Here is a 21511-nt window from a genome sequence, read left to right as displayed (position 1 = left end):
TTCCCCGCGCGCCGGAGCCTCCGTACCTCTGCACTTTACTTTCGTAGCTCCTCTGAGTCTGTGTGCTCTTCTCTTTCCTTCTAGTTGTAGAATTTCCACTCAGCCAGCCTTCCTGTGGTTCTGGATGATGACCGTTCTGTCTTTTAGTTGTATTTTTGAAGTTGTTGTCGGAGGCAGCAATTTCCGGTGTTTTCCTATGCCGCCATCTTGGTCTTCTTCTCTGTAAGATGATCTTGTGCCTGAATCATTTTCTTGTATTGGCAGTAGATTTATTGACATTTCTATATAGATAATATTATCTAAAAGTAATTCCATTTGATCATTTTATCTGCAAATAATTCTAGTTATTTCAATTCTTTATGTTTTTCTTACCTTATAACATTGACCAGTATACCCAGTGATATGTTAAGTGGAATGCATATCAAGTGTCTTTGATCACTATCTATGCTGTTCCAGTTGGTTAGAAAATATCTTTTTTTTTAAAAAATAATTTGTGGCTATGTTTATAAGTAAAATGGCCTTATAATTTCCTTTCTTTTCTAGACTTATTTAGGTTTAAAATTAATATTAATTTTAAACCTAAATAATGTTAATTTTAAACCTAAATAATCTACCTTTGCAAATATTTTCGGAAACTTCCCTTTTTTCCTACTCTCTGAAACTGCCTTTATTAGATAGGGATTATCTGTTTCTTCAAAGATGGCAGAACTCTCTTATATAATTTTCTGGGCTAGGGGAAAATTTTTGGTTTCATTTTGTGGTTTCATTTTGAGGTAAATATCATGTTAATAGAAAAGCATGTTTCTTTTACATTGAATTTTTAATCAATGTTAATTGTAAATTTTTTCAAAGGAAATAAGATAGCTTTTATCTTTAGATGAATAATAATTAAGGGGTAATTGTTACACTTCATATACCTTGAGTCAGTTTACATTATAGATTATATAGAAACATGTTTTATGTGGAACTGTACAAAGGTGAGCATGAGTGTCTTTCATCTTAAGTTCTTTCAAAATCTCTGTGCTTTTGTCCCCTCAGGACACACGGGACGGTTGTTAAAGTCTCTGTGCTTCACCAGTCTTTCCTTCCTGATACTGCACATCATTTTTCACATCACGTTGGCTAGCCTCGAAGCTCAACACCATATTGCACCTGGTTACAACTGTGAGTACTAATGTGTTTTGGATTATGTATGTGCACAATAAAGCTATGTGTCATAACTCTCACAGAAATCTATGTAATAATTATATTATCAAATTTATGACAATTTTTGGTCATTTGGCAATCCTAAATATTATATATACACATAGAGACACTTTGTCATGGAGAACTGGGTAATACTAGCAACTTAATTAAATGAATTTCAATGTATATTAGATATTAGACCCCTATCTGTATGTAAGACATTATCATTGGGCATAATCCCCAAAAATCAACATTTACATATAGTCCCTGGAGCTTACAGTACAGCTAATGAGATAAGACATGTACAGTTTCTAACATGATAAATAAGAATATATAAAAGTAGAATACCATTATACCCTTTAGTGACCTAAATCCTATTCTGAAGCACAGTATAAAAAAGATTTTATATGTCTTTATGGAAAAAATGTAATGACATATAGTTTCTTTTTAAAATTGGGAGTTCTGTGTTCCTATTTATAGGAAAGTAATGTCTTATATGCATTATATTTTGAAGTGGTGATAATAAAAATTCAACACATATATGCTTTATCTAAATAGTATCATCTTTCCAAAATTAACCTGCCATCAGTTCAATTCTACTTAAGTTTTTGAAGGATGTATGATTGTGATTTGAACAAAAAAATAGAAGCATTTCAAATAGTTGGGATATAATTCATATGTTTTAAGTTAAGCCTCAAGAAATCCTGAGATAATTGAAATACTATCTAATAAAAGGGTAATATGCAAATTAACCATCACCCCGTCACAAAGATGGCGGCGCCCATAGCCACAAGATGGCGGTGCCCAGTCCTCTCAGCCCCGCTGGAGTCCCCTAGTCCCAGGGCGGGGGAGCAGCAGAGAGCGGGCAGTGTGATTGTCCTTGTGGAATACTTGCTTTGTCGCTGTGGTGATGAGGCAAGCGTTCCACCCCAGCCACGGAGGGCCTCTGGGCAGAAAGCACAGAGCGGCCGGGGGTGGGGTAACGCTTGCATCGTTGCCCCGACAATGAGGCAAGCATTCCACACCCGGCCGCGGAGGGCCTCTGGCCAGCTGGGCGCAGAACACTTGCGTGGTTGCAGGCCGGGCTGAGGCTCCCCCCGCCCCCCCACCTGATGCACGAATTTCGTGCACCGGGTCTCTAGTAGACTATAATAAGTTTTCAATTGTCAGTTTTTCTTTGAAGAAATCATTTCTGAGTTTGAAATTTCCTGATCTTCATAAGTGCAAGTATAAGTAATTTGAAGTAAATCTATGCTTCCCTGTAAAATAAAATAAGGTCAAATTCTTTATAAATCAGAGTATTAACATATACATAATGAGAGATTCTTTAGTAAAACCATACTTATAAACTATTGAGTAACTCTCACTGGGTAACTTGAGAGAGCTAAACTTTACAGAGTTAAAGTTTGTATTCATTTTGGTCATTTTTTTGAGATCAGAGGTTTTTCATTTAAGATCTGGTTATTATTTTAAAAATTGAAATATAATTTATATACCAGAAAATTCACCCACTTAAAGAATGTAATGCAGTGGTTTATAGGTTGTGCAATAATCGCCACTATCTAATTCCAGAACACTTTCATCACTCCTAAAAGATACCATGTGCCCATGAACAATTACTTCCCATTCCCTCTTGACCCACCCTTAGGCAACCACCAATTTACTTTCTGCTTCTATTAGATTTACCTACTCTGGACATTTTATGTAAACAGAATTATGCACCATGTGATATTTTGTGTCTGGCTTCTTTCTCTAAGCATAATGTTTTCAAGGTTTGTCTATGTTGTAACATGTTTCAGTTCTTCATTCCTTTTCAAGGCTAAATAATATTCCATTATTAAGATGTGGTTTTTTAATGTTTGGTAGAAGTCACTTTATTATTAAAAACTTTATAAAATACAATGTTTAAACATAAATAGAACTTGCAGTGATAAAGAGCATTTATTACATTTGGCCAGTTTCAAATCATTTTGGATTTAGTAGAAATGATATCAGTGATATTTTGTAGTGCTTCTCATTCAAAAATCATTTGCATATCTATATATATAAAAGCCTAAGCGACCGAAAGGACCGAATGACCAAATGACTGGTTGACCAGTCGCTATGATGTGCGCTGACCACCAGGGGGCAGATGCTCAACGCAGGAGCTGCCCCCTGGTCGTCAGTGAGTTCCCATAGCAGGAGTACCGCTCAGCTGACCGACCCATCCTGGCGGCCCAACAGCCCAATGGCAGCCACTCACTCTCTCAGTAGTCCTGCAGGTCCAATCTCCGGAGAACGGGCTAGGCACCGACGGACCAACGCTGTTGGCATGATCCCAACAGTGCTGCTGGCCTCCTGGAAGTCAGCCTCGGCACCCCAGCTGCTTCCCCTCCCTAGACACTCTGCAAGGAAGAAATGATGTAAAAGTGGCCACCAGGTTGCTCCTGACAACCGGTGCAAATGTAAACGGCACGGATCCAGATTCTGGGCCGGCAAGGGCATCCCATGGCCTGCCCGGAGGGTGATCGCATCCTGGCCCTACTCCCAGCCCTCTTGGGAAGGGCGCCAGACATAGGGCTCACAGCTGGCGAGTGCCGCTGTGGCGCTTCAAGCCTCTCCTGATCAGGACTGACTGGGCACGAGCCTGCGGCAGGCACAGTGGGGCCAGGATGAGCTGGAGCAGAAGGCAAGAGTGGCAGGTGGCTTTGGGCTGCTGGTTTCAGCCCAATCCCCGCAGGCCACGCCAAGGGACCCAACCCATGCACGAATTCATGCACCGGGCCTCTAGTCTCTTAATAAGTCATTCCCAGAACTATAAGGAAGAATTTTGAACCATCAGTGTTGTCTGAATGAAAGGCTAGTTCACAAATAATGAGTTCCTCATCTCATGAAATACTGTGAAGTATGGAATCACAGGTATATTTCAAATAATCAGATTTTTAACATTTGAGTTTATAAATATATATACTGCCTGCTTTTATAAATAATTTTAGGTGCTGAGTGATATTGTAGAAAGGATTTACTGGCAGTTTCTATATTAGGAAGTGAAATTCATAATTTCTTCTGATTCAGAGAGACTAGGTATTTATATTGTTATTCAAAATGATGATTTTCCACAATTCTACAAGAGTCAAAATAAAAAATGTAATCTATAATCATAAAAGCATAATATGCTAATTAGACCAGACATCATTCCGGACGTCCTTCCAGACAACCTTCTGGACAAAGCCGGGGCTGTGAGGGAAGCCCGGATCCCAGGTGCCAGAGGAAAGCTAGTGCCGGCAGCTGGGGGAAGGAAGGCCTACTCTTGCACGAATTTTGTGCATTGGGCCTCTAGTAAGTAATATTAAAATAATGTTCCCTTTCTTACCTTTATAAATGTATTTACCCTGTATAAGTTCTCCCCTATAGGGTCTAGAACCAGTGGTTCTCAACCTTCTTAATGCCGCGACCCTTTAATACAGTTCCTCATGTTGTGGTGACCCCCAACCATAAAATTATTTTCGTTGCTGCTTCATAACTGTAATGTTGCTACTGTTATGAATCGTAATGTAAATATCTGATATGCAGGATGTATTTTCATTGTTCGTGACCCACAGGTTAAGAACCGCTGGCAGAAAGACATACAAATTTTAACACACACACACACACACACACACACACACACACACACACACATTAGTTCTTCCTTTATCTTCTAAATCCAAGGCAAGGATTCAAATTACTTAGCTACTCTGGATGGTTCCTACATTAATATTGCGAAGAAGTCTGTATTTCTCAGTGGCGAAGGTGTAGGCATCTCAGGTGCAGTCAGAGCTAACCTCCTGGCATGCCTCTTCCTAGGCATTCCTTGCAACTTAATCTTGGGGAGTTAGACCTGCCTCTTCTAACCTCAAGGCCTAAATATTTGGGCTTCTACATACCAATGCATTTCTATGTCTGTCTCAGAGATATTTTGATTCATGCACCATTGCCCTCTATTGTTATTCTTCATGCAGTATCACATGAACATGTCCGGAACTAATGTATTGTCCTACCTTTTTTTTTTTTTGATGTTCCATGAAGAGCCATTCTAATAAAGTCATGAGATAAACTTTATTTCTACCAGGTTAGATTCTAATTTAAAGTTTATTTCTACAAAAGTTAATGTTCCAATTTGAAATGTTGGTATTCCTGGTGAAGTAACTGAGAGAGAAGGGATGTGCTAAAGATTGAGTTTGAAAAGGAATTTGAGCTCTACTTCCAGCCATAAGCACCTTGAAAGTGGGTTTACAGAAGTCATAAATTTCTTCTGAAAAACGAGTGATGCATGCAACAGCATTGGCTCATTGGGTGTTAGAGATTTTTTTTGGGTTAGTTTCATGTGCAGCATTTAAAAGTAATACATTCTTGAAAATGGATAAAAGAGAAGGGCAAACAAACTTCAGAGCTTTGCAAACTAGTTTGGTCCAAGATTGACACAGACCAGGTTTTCAGCCTAGAGCATTTTTTAATGATCAAGTTATATAAAATCCTGAAAACACTGTTAGAGTGGGTAATGGAAACACTGACTTTTAATTTAGAGTTGACTTCACCTCACTAATGTTATTGTTTCTTGAGCATTTGGAGTTTTGATTACACCATCAGAGTTGTAAACACAAACTCGGCTATTTTGATATCCCACATTGGAAGTTCGGCCTCTCTTGGCATTGGTAGATGTAAAGTAGCAAAATTTCAAATGAAAAGACAAAAAGCATCTTGGCCAGCAGTGTTGTGCATTTTGAATGCTTTCTCTATGTTGAAGACATTGGTAAAATCAAGTGAAATAACCCAGACAGATTGGGTTTCCCAATCATATTCAAGCGGTATTCAAATTCAGGACCACCAAGTGCTCATTTATATGTGTTTAATTTTGTTTTCCTAACTCCTCCTCTCCCCATTTAAAGCTCACATACCCTCAGCCTTATTATGGCAAAAGCTCCCAGTATCCCTCAGGAATCTAAGACTCATGTTTGGGGGACAACAGTAGCATTTATAAATATTGAGTCATTGAAAGTTCTTGTTCCCCCAGAGCCCTGTGAATATTAACTGGCAATAGTAAAGACTTTTGCAAACCCGCCTATTTAGTTTTTGACTAGCTGGCAGGTTTGTTAAAGGTGCCATTGTGCAGAACTGAAACTTAACACACCTCCCCCTCTTTCTCTCTCTCTCTTTTTCATTTCCAAACGGTGCTCTTACAGGTAAGTGAGGAAATCGACGGGGCAGGGGAGACCACTGTAAAATTTCCTCAAACATATGTTGTGTCGCTTACTAAAATATTTTCATTCCATCAAAACTATACTATTTAAATAAATGTAAACCCGGTTTCAATTATGTCATTACAGATTCCATAGAAGTAGTTTGTCTGACTGAGTGGTGAGTGTGTGGCAATGTTAGTGAAATTTTAAGGCCAGTCTGGATTCTTGTGCCAACGCATGTTACTGATTGAAAGAAACTTTTGAGTTCAAAACTATAAAGGAAAAATTCATGGTGATAATAGCTACTATTTGTAGAGCACCTACCAACTATAGGGCCCCCGGGATCATTATATTCCATTTGCAGTTAATGACTATGCTTTCCTAGCTACAAATTAGCTTCAATATTCTTTTAAGTAGGGAACTCCATACACACGATCCCATTCATTTTTTAAAGGAGACTTTAGGATGGGCAGGGCTGTGCAGATAGACAGCTGTGCACTGTCCGCAGGCCTGAGGAAGTGAGTGGGAGCCGCAGGCTGTCCTAGACACTGATCTCTGGCTGGGCAGCCTCTTCCAGGCTGGATCCAGCTGGGAACAGGGGAATCACTCTATGCCTATAGAGAGGACGGTCTGCCGGCCAAGACTTGCACCTGTAGGACTGTGCCTTTTATGATCTCTCTTCTCCAACGAGGTACCTAGCATTGCCTAGCCTGCATGTCACCTTGAGTTAGGGATGAGGGTGATGATAGATGAGGCAGGGATGAAGGAGGCAGGGATGAAGGTAGCACTGAGGGTATTTCGTGACAAAGAAACAGGCTCTGTAAGTTGCCCACAGCCACCAAATGTCTGAGCTGGAATGTGAGCACTGTAGTGTCGGACTTTCCACTTTCTTTCCTCCTCTTTGTGGAACTCCTCATTTATCATCTATTTATGATTGGTTCCTCCATTGCACGTCCTAGGACTTTGGATTAGTATAGTTTCAAAGGATTTAAGAGTTTCTAGTACTTAGTCCATGATTTTCTCTTGTTTGGATATTGTCCTTATAATTAATTTACTATTTCTTTGCTTCATTCAATTGCAGCATTTATTGCTAGATTAGTTTTCCCCTGGGGGTCAGCCACCTCAGATGGCTGCTTTCTTCCCCTGTGGGGGAGGGGAATTTAGAGTCTCAACTTTTCTCATCCTAATAGAATGGTTCTAGAACTCGCCCAGAAGCCCATTGACCAAGAGATTATTCTAGGCCTTAATAGTGCTTAATCCTTGGGTGTGGGGGGAGGGAGAAAGAGATTAACCGGGGAATTATATGCATATATGCTTAGCCCAAGGACACAGACAATAGTGTGGCAAAGGCTTGGGAGGGGCAGAGGGATGGGGGTTGAAACAAAGCAGATGTTTGTAATACTTTCAACAATAAAAATAAATAAAAACAAAAAATAGTGCTTAATCCTGATGTCCTGCTATTGTCAAAACACATGAAGTTCTCAATGCTGAGCCCCCAGGTATGACTCAACAGAATGTGACCAGAAGACTAAAGAATTGACATGGGCCTGGTGGTTCAGCATCTCACCCCAGAGACTGTGGGGTGGACTCAAGGAGGGAGCCACTCTGGCAGACACTCTGCCTTCCAGAGCCAGTGGCTTGTCTTGTGGCACATAGACAGGAATTCATCCCAAGCTGTGCTCATCGTTGATCGTGTTAATTGGAGGTGGGCCCCTCCATTTTCAGTCACCCTGATGGGTCCATCTCATAAAAAACAATTGCATAGCCTGAGGATATTCTTTATTTTTATTTTTCATGTTTGACAGTGCTGTGGAGGGCAGACTTAATATTTATGAAGTGGGAGATAAAATATGTAAAAGGAAACTAGACCCACACTTGCTTTAAGAGTTTTTTTTATAATCACTTTCTGCCGCCTGCTTTCTTAGGAAAGCTGGCCTGGAGGCTCTGTGAGGCGGCCTCTGGGAGAGTCTTGATTCTCCCCATCTCTTTTTCCTTCTTCGTTCCCTTGCTAGCTTCCTAGCTTCCCAAAAGCAAGTACTACCCCCCAATACAGCAATTTAAAAACAAAAGAAACAAGGAAAACCTCTATTAAGTTGTAATTCTTCTGCCATCTGTCCAGGATGAAGACCCCACTCTGATTTCCTCAGAACTACACTAATGTAAAAGCTTCTGGGTCACATGCACACCTTCCAATCACACTTATAATAAGTGAATTTAGCCTTAAGTGTTATCTCCTCCAGCCCATGGTAATTGAAACAAAAGCTTTTTTCCTTCCACCAACACACTTTGGTATTTTGGTACATGCCAACTATGCTCAGCACTGTGGGCAAGGCTGTTCCAGCCTAAGGCTGGTTTATGATCTGTAGACTCGGGATGGAATGGAAAGCATTGCTGAATGAGAACTCTGGTAACATGATAGTTGATGCCGTCTACTTCTTGGAAGAACAAATACATTCAGTTTTTACAAGCAAGAGGGAGATTGAGGGGGTGGGACCATGTGTAGGAGAAACCCCATCAGGATGAAGAACTCTTAGGCCAGTGCCTTGTGGATATCTTGGCTTCTCTTGGAAAGTCATATAATGACGCTTAGTTTATATAGCAGTTTTCAAATAGGACATCTCATTTTATTGCAAGAAGTATTTTTCATGAGAATTATTTATACTTACTATTCAATATATGAGCAAATTTAGGACTGTGGCAAGTTACTCATCTGTGTGTCTCTCTCTGCAGGAACTTGCTCCCTCTCTCTGCCCTCCAGGTGCCTGCTTAAAATCTTACTGGTAGTTGTTGCGATTTCCCCTCTTTTCAGATCCTGTGGGAACTTGAGAGTGAGACTCACACATGAGGACTTTTATTTCTCTTTAAAAATCATATATCAAAGAAAATTTAGGACTGTGGCAAGTTACTCATCTGTGTGTCTCTCTCTGCAGGAACTTGCTCCCTCTCTCTGCCCTCCAGGTGCCTGCTTAAAATCTTACTGGTAGTTTTTGCGATTTCCCCTCTTTTCAGATCCTGTGGGAACTTGAGAGTGAGACTCACACATGAGGACTTTTATTTCTCTTTAAAAATCATGTATCAAAGAAAGTTGGTATTGATATTCTTTGTTGAAAGGAAACTTGGATTTCCATTTGGGTTTGGGGAAATTAGGAATGAAAATACAAAAGACAAAGCTGGAAATAGCAAAGATGGAAAAGGAGAAAGGGAGTTGTGAGGGGTGGGTGTGCTTTGGCAAGGCGGCCTCATTAATAATTAGGGAGGGGAAGAAAAGCCTACAAGTGAATAATAGTCACGCCATTGACTTCTCGAGCTCATCTGCTCCTCACCAATCTTGCTGTAAGATAAATCACAGTGCAGGAAATTTAAAATGATTTGGGATCGATTGTGTTTGCTTAAATAACAATTTCCCTAACCTCGGTTTCATGATGCAGCATTTCTAGTGTAAATTATTTACCATAAAAGCACTAAGGTGAGTCTGTGTGGTATGGGAATAAACTTAACCTCAAAATTATAGACAGATAGCATAAAGCTTTAACTGTATGTTTTCATACTCCTGGTGTAATGGAAGGATATTTCAAGGGCATAATGGAGGCAGTGAGATTGGGCCATATATAGTCATCACATTCCAGAAAATATTACTTGTATGACACTCATGTAGTTATCCTTAGAATTATAAAACTCATTTATATTTTAGGGCTTAGGTGTGGATTCATCAATGAGAACCATTTCTTCCTTAAAACAGAAATTTGGATTTAGAAAATTCCTCTTGATTTTATGCAGTAAATATATATGCAGGAATGTAGAAGATTGACAAAAAACTTGCTAATATAATTTACCTCTTACATTCATTTTTAGAGGCATGTAAACATTTTCTGAGATCCCCATTGCAAGAAATGGGTATATACAGAATATTAAATATATTACTATAAAATGTTATAATACATTTATGGACATATGTTTTGCATATTGCTTTATTATTTATTGTTTGAAAAAGAAAAGAGATTGCTTTGCAAACATGTGTGTCACATTGATAATTATGGTTTCAAATGCTCTTCTTTCATACCTTGCATTGTTATTTAGTATATAACCTCCAATTTTTAAATGAACAATCATTCTTGGAGAGCCAAAGACCATTGTTAAGAAGCAACAGTGGAACTCAGTGGAGTGAGATTTGTTGGCTGATTTCTAAAAATGTTCATGTGGTGGTTGCATCTTCCCCATTACCGATGGATAATAATAAAAACCAAAGTACCCATGATATATAAACCACATTAATCAAAGCAGGATGTGCAGATTTTTTTCTTTTTAGTTTTGCAGAATCAGGAGGATGATACTTTTATTGCAATCTTGTGTTTATTTTTATAAGTGCTCCTCAAAAAATATTATCTGTATCAATTTTCTTAAATGAGAAATTTGAGAGAATGCTATATTTAAATTATAATAATGATGATTACAATATCTTGCATTGTTCATTTTGAAAATATTTTCCCCACAAAGTAGATACTACAACAACCACAAAGAAAATTAGTTTTAATTCTGTCACGTATTAGTTTATTTGATAACTATTTATTAAATGTCTACTGTGTGCATTCACTCTGTGCTTAGCATATAGTGGCCAACAGACATCACGGTCCCTGCCCTCACAGACTTTACAGTCTACTGGTAGAAGGTGGAAGCAGACAAGTAGATGAACATGGAATTTGTTATAGCACTATTATTGAGAAAGTACAAAGAGCGGTGGAAATATACCTACTAGGTGTTTACTTCAGTCTCGGGTGAAAGACTCCCTGGAGGAAGCTAGGTTCAAGCAGAAACCCGAAGGAAGAATGTAGGTAATCTTGTCTAAGAGAGTGGGGAGACCGTTCCCCACTGAAGGGAAAGGAAGTGTAAAGACTCAGAAGCAAGAGAGCTCACAGCACAGTTGAAGAATTGGCAGAAGAAAGACAGTATGGCTGTTGCAATGTGAAGTTGGGAGTAACCAAAGTGGACACAAAGAGTTAAGCACAAAGAGCTGTGTAAATCCACGGGTTCTAACCTTGGTTGAATAGTAGAATCATCTGTGAGGTTGCTTGTTAAAATACCTGGGCTTCACCCCAAATCAATTGAAATGGAGTCTTTGAGATGGGGCCTGGGCACTAGTATTGTTTAAACTCTACCCTGATGATTTAATCTGTACTCAATATTGAGGGCTTCTAATAAAAACTATATTAAAACTATTTTTTTTTCTTATGGGCAATGGGGATGCTTTGACAACTCTTAAGCAAAGGAGAGAAATGTGAAGATTTGTGCTTTAGAAAAATACACACTGGCCATATGTGTGAAGAATGGATTAAAAATGGGCAAGACTGGAAGCAGGAAACACTATTGTATGCTATGCCAGTAATCCATGGGAAAATAATGATGGTGGTGATGGAGGAGATAAATGAAGACAGTGGAGGGATAGCACATTAATGAGCAATATGGTTGGGGTGAATGAATAGCTTTAGAGTGGGGTGTTTGGGAATGAGGTAGTGATCCCCAGGTTTTTGCCTTGGGGAGCTGAAGAACAGTACATTTTATCGAGATATTTTAAGATATAAGGAATTCCAGTGGGAAGGACAAAGGTTTGGGCTTAATTCCAGATGTCAATGAGAGACTTGGTTGGATATTTTCATTTTTGTGCATTACATTTCATATACTATACACATTTTTATTTACATTTTATAATTATTAATTCACCAATGTATGCATTCATTCAGCAAACATTGATAACCTGTTATGCACCAGACACTGTTTTAAATTTGGAATACTTTAGTGAGCAAATCAAGGATCCTTGCCCTCATGGACCTTATATGTCCTTAAATCCGTGTCCCTACAACTGACATCAAACCTGGATCAGCTTGATGAAAACCAGAACTCTTTATTACTCTGTGTTATGTTTCCACATTTCTATATAGTCTTTATAAATATTTCATTTCTTGCATAATCTTCTCACATGTTGATACACAAGAATGTTTCAAAGTTTTACTTGGGTGGTTTTAATTTTTACTCTTTAACATTGTTGTGAGCACTTATACACTGAAATCTGATGTTTATTTCTGTAGCATAAATTTCTAGGAGTCAATTTACTAGGTTAAAGAATTCAAATATTATTTCTCCTCTTCCTATATTGACCATATTGCTCATTAATGTGCTTATATTTCCTGGAATGCCACCTGTGTGAAAAGAAATAAATGATGGATGGATGATGGATGGGTGATGGATGGATGAATGAGTAGATAGGTAGGTAGGTAGATAAATAGATAGACGGATTTTTAAAAATGTATCATAGGTTTCAAAGCCTTGGAGCCCCATGAAGCCTCAGAAAAATCTCCACTCACAGCCTCATGCTGATATACAATGAGTACATAAAAAATACTCAACAGCAATAGTAATTAGGGCCATACAAATTACATTTCACATGCCATTTAAAACAAATGAGATACCACCTCACACCCACTGGAGTGTCTATAATTAAAAAGACACACAGTAACAAGTGTTGGTGAGGATATCGAGACATTGGAATCCTCACACGTTGCTGGAGGGGATGTAAAATGGTGCAGCCTTAATGCAACACTATTTTGTGGTTCTTCAAAATACCAAATACAGAGCTATTATATGATCCGGCTAGTCTACTCCTAGATATATGCTCAAAAGAATTGAAAACGGGTGTTCAAATAGATACTTACAAATGTTCATAGCAGAATTATTCACAATAGCCAAAAGGTGGAAACAACCCAAATATCCATCAAAAGATAAGTGAATAAACAAAATCTGATATATTATGTGTTATATATATATATATATAAATGTGATATAAATAAAACTATGATATATAAATGTGATATGTATATGTATGAATATTATTTGGCTATAAAAACAAATTAAGTTGATTTAAATTACAACATGGGTTAGCCTCAAAAACATTATGCTAAGTGAAGAAGCCAGACATAAAAGTTCAAATATTGTAGGATTCCATTTATATGATTTATCCAGAATAAGCAAATCAATAGAGGCGGAAAGCATATTTGTGGTTTCCAGAGGTTGTGAGGAGGGAGCAATGGGGAGTGACTATTTAATGATTGTGGGTGCTCTTCTGGGATGCTGAAAATGTTTGGAAGTAGATAGAGGTGGTAGTGGTATAACACTGTGAATATGCTAAAGCCACTGAATAGTTCATTTTCAAATAGTTGATAATATGGTACATGAATTTCATCTCAACAAAGGAAAAAGTAATTTAAAAAACTGACCATATTCACTGAAATTTCATCAGCATTTGAATAAAACACTTTTGTAACTTTGATAGATTTTAAGTGACCCAATGCTTTTTCTAAAAATAATTGTTGGTGAAAGCAAACATTTTACATTATGTTTACTAATTACATTTATTTTTATGGAAGACTTGCTCATATTATTTTTTGTAAATATATTTTACAAGGTTGATTTTTAAAACTGGGTTTTGTTAATTTTAATTACATTGAGTTTTTACATTGTTATTATACTCATCATTCCTCTTTCTTAATGCTTCAATGCTATAAGTTTACAAAGTGGATATGTATTATACTTTTTTGTTTTATTTATAATTTAATATATAGGCAACTCTTTAATTCATCTGGAGTTTATTTTGCATAGAGACTTTTCCCCAAATGGCTACTAAGTTTTCCCATCACCATTGGTTAGTAATCCTGGGTTTTATACCATGAGGTGCACTTGCTCATGTTTAAGGCACTCTTCTCGGAGGTCTGGCAGAAAGTTGGTTTCTTAGGTGCCTCATAAAGTTAGTTTCTTTAGCACCTCTCTTCATGTATTTCCCCTGCTTCTTTTTTCCTGCATTCTATTCCCCCTTCTGTTTCTTTTTATTGTGAAAGTTGAGGTTTCATTTGGGGAAAATTCTGGATAAGTCTGAAAAACAAAATGCAAGTAGAAAATATAGATCTTAGATGACTTCGAAATGCAGATGATAATGGCCTGGATTGTTATCTATTGATATGCTCAGTCATCTTCATTTCAGAGTAAGACATCGCTCTGTTTGTGTATCAATATAAAATCATAAAATGGAAAAGTGTCTTCTGGTAAAGGTAACGTTATACCATATATTTTCAGACTCAGCTCCCTCTTAATTTCTAAGTGTTTTATCTGTCATTCTTCCATGAATTATGTCAATATAAATTAGTACTGCTATTTGGGGCAAACAGAAGATAAATCTAGAAAGTGAATTAATTTTTATTCTTATTACCATATAGTATAACCAATGAACATGGAAAACCATCTTTGACTTTTTCTAGATATTATGCATCTGATCAAGATCGTGACTTTAAATTTGATATGTATTTGGTGAAATTCTTCAGTTAGATTCTATGAAGAAATACTAGATATGCTTTTAGTCCACAGAGTAAATGCTTCTGTCTTAATGCTACTGTCCAGTTATCTCACAGTGAAATGGTTCTTTCTAAGGATGTTTTTATTTAATCTTGATTGAAAGAATGTTCTTGAGTGTGTTTATAGCCACAGAGGTAATTCTAATAATTTTGAGTTCCTAAGATGATACAGGTGTATGCCCTTCACAATAGAATGGAGCTTTCCTGATTATTACAACAAATAGCTATCAGTTTATAGCTTAGTGGACAAAGTGATCCCTTCTATTACTTGGAATGGAATCACTGGAAAGGGTCCATCCATTTCAAGAGGTTCAATGACTGACATATATTGGAGATGTAATTACAAGTACAAAATTGAGATGATACTGCACCACAGGGTGACTACTAAAATTGGATCTATGGAGAAAGGAAAGTTAGAAGAAGGAGGTTAATGTAGCAAAGCTGAGTCCCAAGGAAAAGTTGTGGGCAAGCAGAGGGGAGATGCCGGGTAGATGGGCAGAAGAGCAATTGTTGCATATTTTACCTACAGCAAAGAGCTTGGGATGTCATTCTTTCACAATCCTTTTGAGACTCTTTCATTGAACAGAGCATCTGGAAAGAATTCTAGTTCAGTTGCCATTTGGGGGAGCAGGATAAGCCCATAACAGAAAGAGTTTATTGTCTTGCTAATGTAGTGATTATAGTCTTTGGTCTAGGTTCTTGGACAAAAAAGTGTGGGTGTTAGGAGAATTAGGGTGTGTTTCTGGATGGCTTTTCACATGGCCTAAATGGTGCAGCTGTTCACGGACATGTATATGCATCCTCCAGGGAAAGCTGACACTCCTGATGCTGATGTTTGGTTGTGAGATGTTTTCATTAATGGATCTCCAGGGAAAGTCCTTGTGTCTCTTTCTTTGTTATTCGTTTAAATTTATTTCCTCTCAGACATAACAGCCATCTAGCCATATTGACTTTTACATTTAAGGTTGAATGAGTGTGGCCTTATATTACTCATGAAAAAAAAATCCTCCTCCTCCAAATTCCCTTTGTGGAGCTAGATCCCTAGCAGTGTAAGTAAAGAATACAAATGTGCCTATGTTCATTTTTAACTTAAGAGGCTACCTGGAAGCAGCGTTCTGAAAGGGAATCTCCTGGGAATTAGAGTATATACAGGCTGACTCATTTTGAAATGTCTGCATCCACAGAATAATGGGCTCTTCTGCAAAATGGAGTGTTATAGGTTATCCAGTCCAACCTTTTCAATTCAGGGATAAGCAGAGACACAATAGTTATGTGACTTTCTCAAGGTTGCTGAGAGAGCCGATTGCAAATATTGCATTAGGACACCTAGCCCAGCGCTCAACTAATTTTTTTTTTAATTTGAGACTATAATTTTATTTATTTTTAAAAAAATGTTTTTATTGATTTTTAGAGAAAGAGCAAGGGAGAGGGATAGAGAGATAAAAACATTGATGAGAGAGAAACATCATCAGTCAGCTGCTGTCTGCACGCCCCCTACTGGGAGTTGAGCCCACAACCCGGGCATGTGCCCTGACTGGGAATCGAATCCTTGACCTCCAGGTTTATAGGTTGACACTCAACCACTGAGCCACCCGGGCCAGGCCACAGTGTAAATTTTTCTGTGGGTATGTGTACATATGTGATGACCGATTGAGGCAATGGCAGTCAGGGGACTGTTGCGTGAAAAGTGATGAGAATCTGAACTAAGGAGGTTTCAGAGGAATTTTAGAAAAGATACTTCAAGGAATATGATTTATTGCCTATTAAAATGTGGAGGAAAGAGAGGCTCATTCAGTGGATAGAGGTACCATTTAAGCTGTGTAAGCCCACATGAGGCTGAGAAAGCTCCGATTTGACATAAGGAAGGGAGGGAGAGAGAGGGAGAAGAGAAGATGTGTGTCAGTTTAGTGTTTGAAATCCTGAGATCGATGTTTCTGTGGAAATGTCCAATAGGTCATTGTGTAAATGGATCTATGGTTCAGAAAAGACACCTTGGAGACACAGATGAGAAGTTACCAGGGTACTGGTAATCGATAAAGCTGCATTTACAGTAACATATCGCTTGCTCTCCAGTTGAAAAAAATAGCTGAAGTCATAAGCAATATTCAGTTGGCAATCAGAGATCAAAGCTGCAATGACAAAGTATCAGGAATTAGTTTTCACAGGATATATTTTGCTCACTCCTGTGTCATTCTGTTATTGAAGCACATGCATTGTTATGTCTGCTTCTTCCATGAGGTTGTCAACTCCTCCACAGAAGCTTACTTTTTTCTCCCCTTCAGCTATAAGCAAGGGGTCTGGCACACAGTAGACAAGTTTTTTAAGTGACAAAATGACTGGCATACTCTCTATTAACCTTTCTCCTGTCTCATTATACAGAGCACACTAGTTTACAACAACAACAACAAAGTGGGTTTATCTGTGCTAACCCCCTGGCTGGAGTTACGATGTAGCTCATCATTTATTTTCAATATTAACCCTCATTAAAATATTTGGAGTGAAGGCAATATATTTAGAACCCTGAAAATTATAAATTGAGTTAAAACCCCAGTTCTTCAGTAAAAAATATTTCTTTTCCTTAGATTTAATAAAAACCATACTCCTGCTTCAATCATATTCATCCAATGATATCTATGAAAATTCACAGTTGTCCTTCAAGGAGACTGTTGTAAAGCATTTGGGTCCAGGGGAAGTCGCCTCTTTCTGCTTCTTGGTTCTGTTACCAATGCCCTTCATTTTGGAAGATGTAAGTAGAGGAACAGGAGAGGAACTTGACATCAGTCTCTCAATCACCTGAATGACTTTCACTTCCTGTTTTGAAGTATGTGACAATGTCTTCGAGTCCCTGGGAAGAGAAGCCCCCTCTCCACGTACTCTGAGACACTCGGTGTAAACTGGCCTTGCGAGAGGTGTAAATGCACTCATTTTCTTGCCATCTGGGGCTGGTGTCACGGCCAGACTGAGCGCGTTTCTGGAATCTCATCCACGTGAAATAGAAAGGATGTGTGTAGGGCGGCTGCATGGGCCCCCAGCTGGAAGGGCTCGTGTTCTCTCTGCAGCCCCCTGTGCTCTGGGAAGAAGGAGGGTGGAAATCAGCGTTCTTGGAGCTCTTCTCTCAGCCGTTGGCTGTAGAACACATCCCATAGAATAACCAGGGGTGGGAATGTCCAGCCCGTGAGTTGTAGAAGGCCTACGAAATCATTCGGTCTGGTCCTGCCAAAGCATTAAGGTTGAGTTAGTTAAATGTTTGACCAAATATAACAGGCTGATTTTTAAGTTGATAACTTTGTATGGCCCACAGAGCTATAATAATAAAAGCGTAATATGCTAATTAGACTGGATGTCCTTCTGGATGTCATTCCCAAAGACCTTCCTGACGAAGCCGGGGCTATGAGGGAAGCCCCGGTCTGGGGTGCCTGCTGGTGGCTGGAGGGAAGCCTGGGTCCCGGTTGCCAGAGGGAAGCTGGTGCCAGAGGGAAGCCGGTGCGGCAGCCGGGGTAAGGAAGGCCTACTCTTGCATGAATTTCATGCATCGGGTCTCTAGTAATGTTGTAGATATCCAAATGGCTCTTGGCAGAATAAATGTTCCCCACCCCTTGGAGATGATCTCTAGGAAGAATGTTTGAGAAGCAGGACATCTTTTATCCCATAAAGTTCTTGTCCAATGTCCTTTGTTTAAAATTGTTTGAGCATATTCAGGATACTGCTGATGTAATTTGTTTGATATTTCTCGTTCTTGTAGGGCTTGTTGCATTGCTTATGTGAAGGGCAAATGTGCACAGACTTTTCACTCATATCCTGTATTAGTATTGATTTAGGTTGCTACAAAGTGGTAGGAAATGAGAAAAAAAGTTTCCTATTTCTCAGTCCTGAGCCAATTAAAATACTCAAAACTTATGTTATTGCTTCCTGGGAAATTTCATCTCAAAATAGATATAACTACAATTTCTACTAACCAATAAATGATTATCTCTGTGTTGATGCTCAGAGTTCTATTATTCAGCCTTCTAAGAACTTTGGGTCTTGCATTGAGATGGACACATTCCAGCTATTTTCTGAAGTGAGTAGTAGGTGCCTGCATACAATCAACATGGTGACAAGAAGCTGGTGTTTATAAAGTGGCTGTAAGACCCTTACACATATCATCATGAGAGTGAGTGCGTGCGTCGACATGCATCTATGCAAAGCACACTGTTTAATTTATTTGCATACCTTGTAATTCTGTAACACACAAATGTGCATACACATGTGCACACACATCCATGTTATAAAATAAAATCTAAAGTAAAATTTTCTATAGAGAATTTTAAAGTTGGCAGAGAGAATACATAAAATGTGTTCTATACTTATCCATGTAGTTATCATTTCTAGCACTCTTTATTTTCCTTACATGTTCACATTTTCACCTGGTATTATTACCTTCGACCTGAAGGACTTCCTTTCATATTTCTTGTGGAGGTATGCTGGTGAACTTTTTATCATTTGTGTGTCTGAAGAAGTCTATTTCATCTTCATTTTTTTAAATTGGTGTTTACATGGTATATCTTTGTACATCCTTTTATTTTCATCCTCCCTAATTGTATTTGAAGTAAGATGCCATAGGCAGCATATTGTTTTATCATGCTTTTTCTTTTTTTAAATTCACTTTGCCAATGTCTTTTAATTGGTGTATTTAGAATATTTATATTTCATGTAATTATCAATGTGCTAGGGCTTGTCAGTCATATTATTTTGTGTTGGGCCTTCCTTCCTTTTTTCCTTCCCTACTTCCTTCCTTCTTCCTTTTTTCCCTCTTTACTTTCCTGTAACTTGAGCATCTTGATTTATTTATAGTATCTTGAATGTATCATTATAGTTTTCTTAGTGGTTGCTCTTGGTATTACAATATACATATATAACCTATCATCGCCTACTAGTAATGATATTTTAACACTTAAAATGAAGTGTAGAAAGATTACTTCCATTTAGGTGCCTTTATTTTCCTTCCCCTTTTAAAAATCTAATTGTCTTAATTATTTCCTTTGCATATCTGAATACCATAACAAATGGTGTCATTATTTTTGCTTCAGTTATCAAATATGATTTACAAAAGCCATTAGAAGGATGGTCTGTTACATTTAGTGCCCCCCGCCTTCCTTTTTCTATTCCAGGTTCTTTTCTTTCTGAAGTTTCAAGCCTTTCTCTATCATTTTGCTTCTGTTCAAAGAATGAGCTTCAGTCATTCTTAAAAGATAGATTTTTCTGGAAACAAATTCTCTTACTACTCCTTCATCTGAGAAGGTCTTTATTTCTCCTTTACTCTTGACACAAATTTCTGCCAGACACAGAATTCATGATTGACGGTTATTGTCTTTCAATACTTGAAAAATCTGTGCTTCTTCCTTCGGTTGGCTTCCATGGTTTCAGATGAGATACCTATTCTAATTTGAATAAGTAAAGCATTTTACTCTGGCTGGTCACAGAGTTTTTTCTTTGTTTTTAGTGTTTAGAAGCTTAAGTGTGATGTGTTTTGGTATGGGTTTATTTGGATACATGAGCATTTTACAGTGCTCTGTATGATTATCTAGTATCACAATGGTGCAATACTTTTATTGGTATAAGCCTCCTTTTCACTTATTTTCTTTTGGCTTCTGAGTATTCCTTACTTTCTTTTCATTTAACTGTCTTTTAAAATGTGGAACTCAACATTTTTGTTCTTTTATTTTTCAGTTGGGAGAATTGTTCAGGGTATCTAGTTGCCCTACTGCCAACAGTGGATATCCCTTATGTTTAGATATTTAAATTTTGAGACAATTGATATTTTCAAACTAATATATCAGTGTTGTTTATGGACCCAAGAAAATTTAGTTTTGCACAACTACTAACTTATTTTTAGTGAATAGCAATAGTCCTTGGTATTTTGAAGAAAAGGAGCTATAGTATATTTTCTCTCTATAATCTTGCTATGGAATTATGTCTTTTATTTTTGGTTATTATTTTTTTAAACCTCACCCAAGGATATGGTCACTGATCTTGAAGGGAGAGGAAGGAAGAGAGAGAGAAACATTGATGTGAGAGAGAAACATTGACTGGCTACCCTCCACACGTACCCGACCAGGGATTGAACCCACAACGTGTTTTTTTTGTTTGTTTTTTTTTGGTGTATGGGACCATGCTCCAACCAACTGGGCTGCCTAGCTGGGGCGACGGTTATGTCTTTTAGCATTTCAGACTGAATTCTTTTAGAGATGTAAACATTTATTTTCAGCAGGCACAAAAGCTGTAATATATCCTGTCCTATATTCTTCACAGAGTCCCAGTTCCTAATCTTTAAAGGAACTTTGGGCACATCGTCCATGAAACACCACGATATTCTATAAATAGAATTCAGTTGTACTCGTTGTTGGTGCTGACATAGCACTAATCCTATGAAATCAGTAGGTAGACCCAGCACTATTGCAGAATCAGTTTTCCAACTGAAAATGTGCCACCCCTTAAGGATGAAGGGAGGAAAGAGCTCACTATTGTTGTATTACCTGTTGGTGCAAGGGCTCTGCCTTGTGCTTACCAAGCTTGAACACTACTGATTTCACCAATGAATGCTCACTTGAACATTTATTTTGCTAAATAATAAACCCCTTTGTAATCTGAGACAAAGATGACCAAAGCACTCATGGCCTCTTCTGGAGCATGTTTTTTGTTTTTTTAGGAAATGCTGGCTAACCATGCCTGGAGTTAGTGACTCTGAAGAGCGCA

General features: G+C 38.1%; 1 protein-coding gene across 1 annotated transcript in view; it reads left to right on the top strand.

The window, feature by feature from the left end:
* Positions 1-21511, top strand: part of PIEZO2 (piezo-type mechanosensitive ion channel component 2) — a 290522-nt gene that overhangs the window by 53640 nt on the left and 215371 nt on the right. The window contains exon 3 of the mRNA XM_014540247.1: positions 1039-1164. Coding sequence (XP_014395733.1) covers positions 1039-1164 — 126 coding nt within the window. The remainder of the gene's footprint in view (positions 1-1038; positions 1165-21511) is intronic.

This window comes from Myotis brandtii, unplaced genomic scaffold, assembly GCF_000412655.1.
Source record: "Myotis brandtii unplaced genomic scaffold, ASM41265v1 scaffold240, whole genome shotgun sequence".
NCBI classification, from domain to species: Eukaryota; Metazoa; Chordata; class Mammalia; order Chiroptera; family Vespertilionidae; genus Myotis; species Myotis brandtii.
The sequence above is the reverse complement of the archived record's forward strand: the minus strand, read 5'-3'. Positions and strand labels throughout refer to the sequence as shown.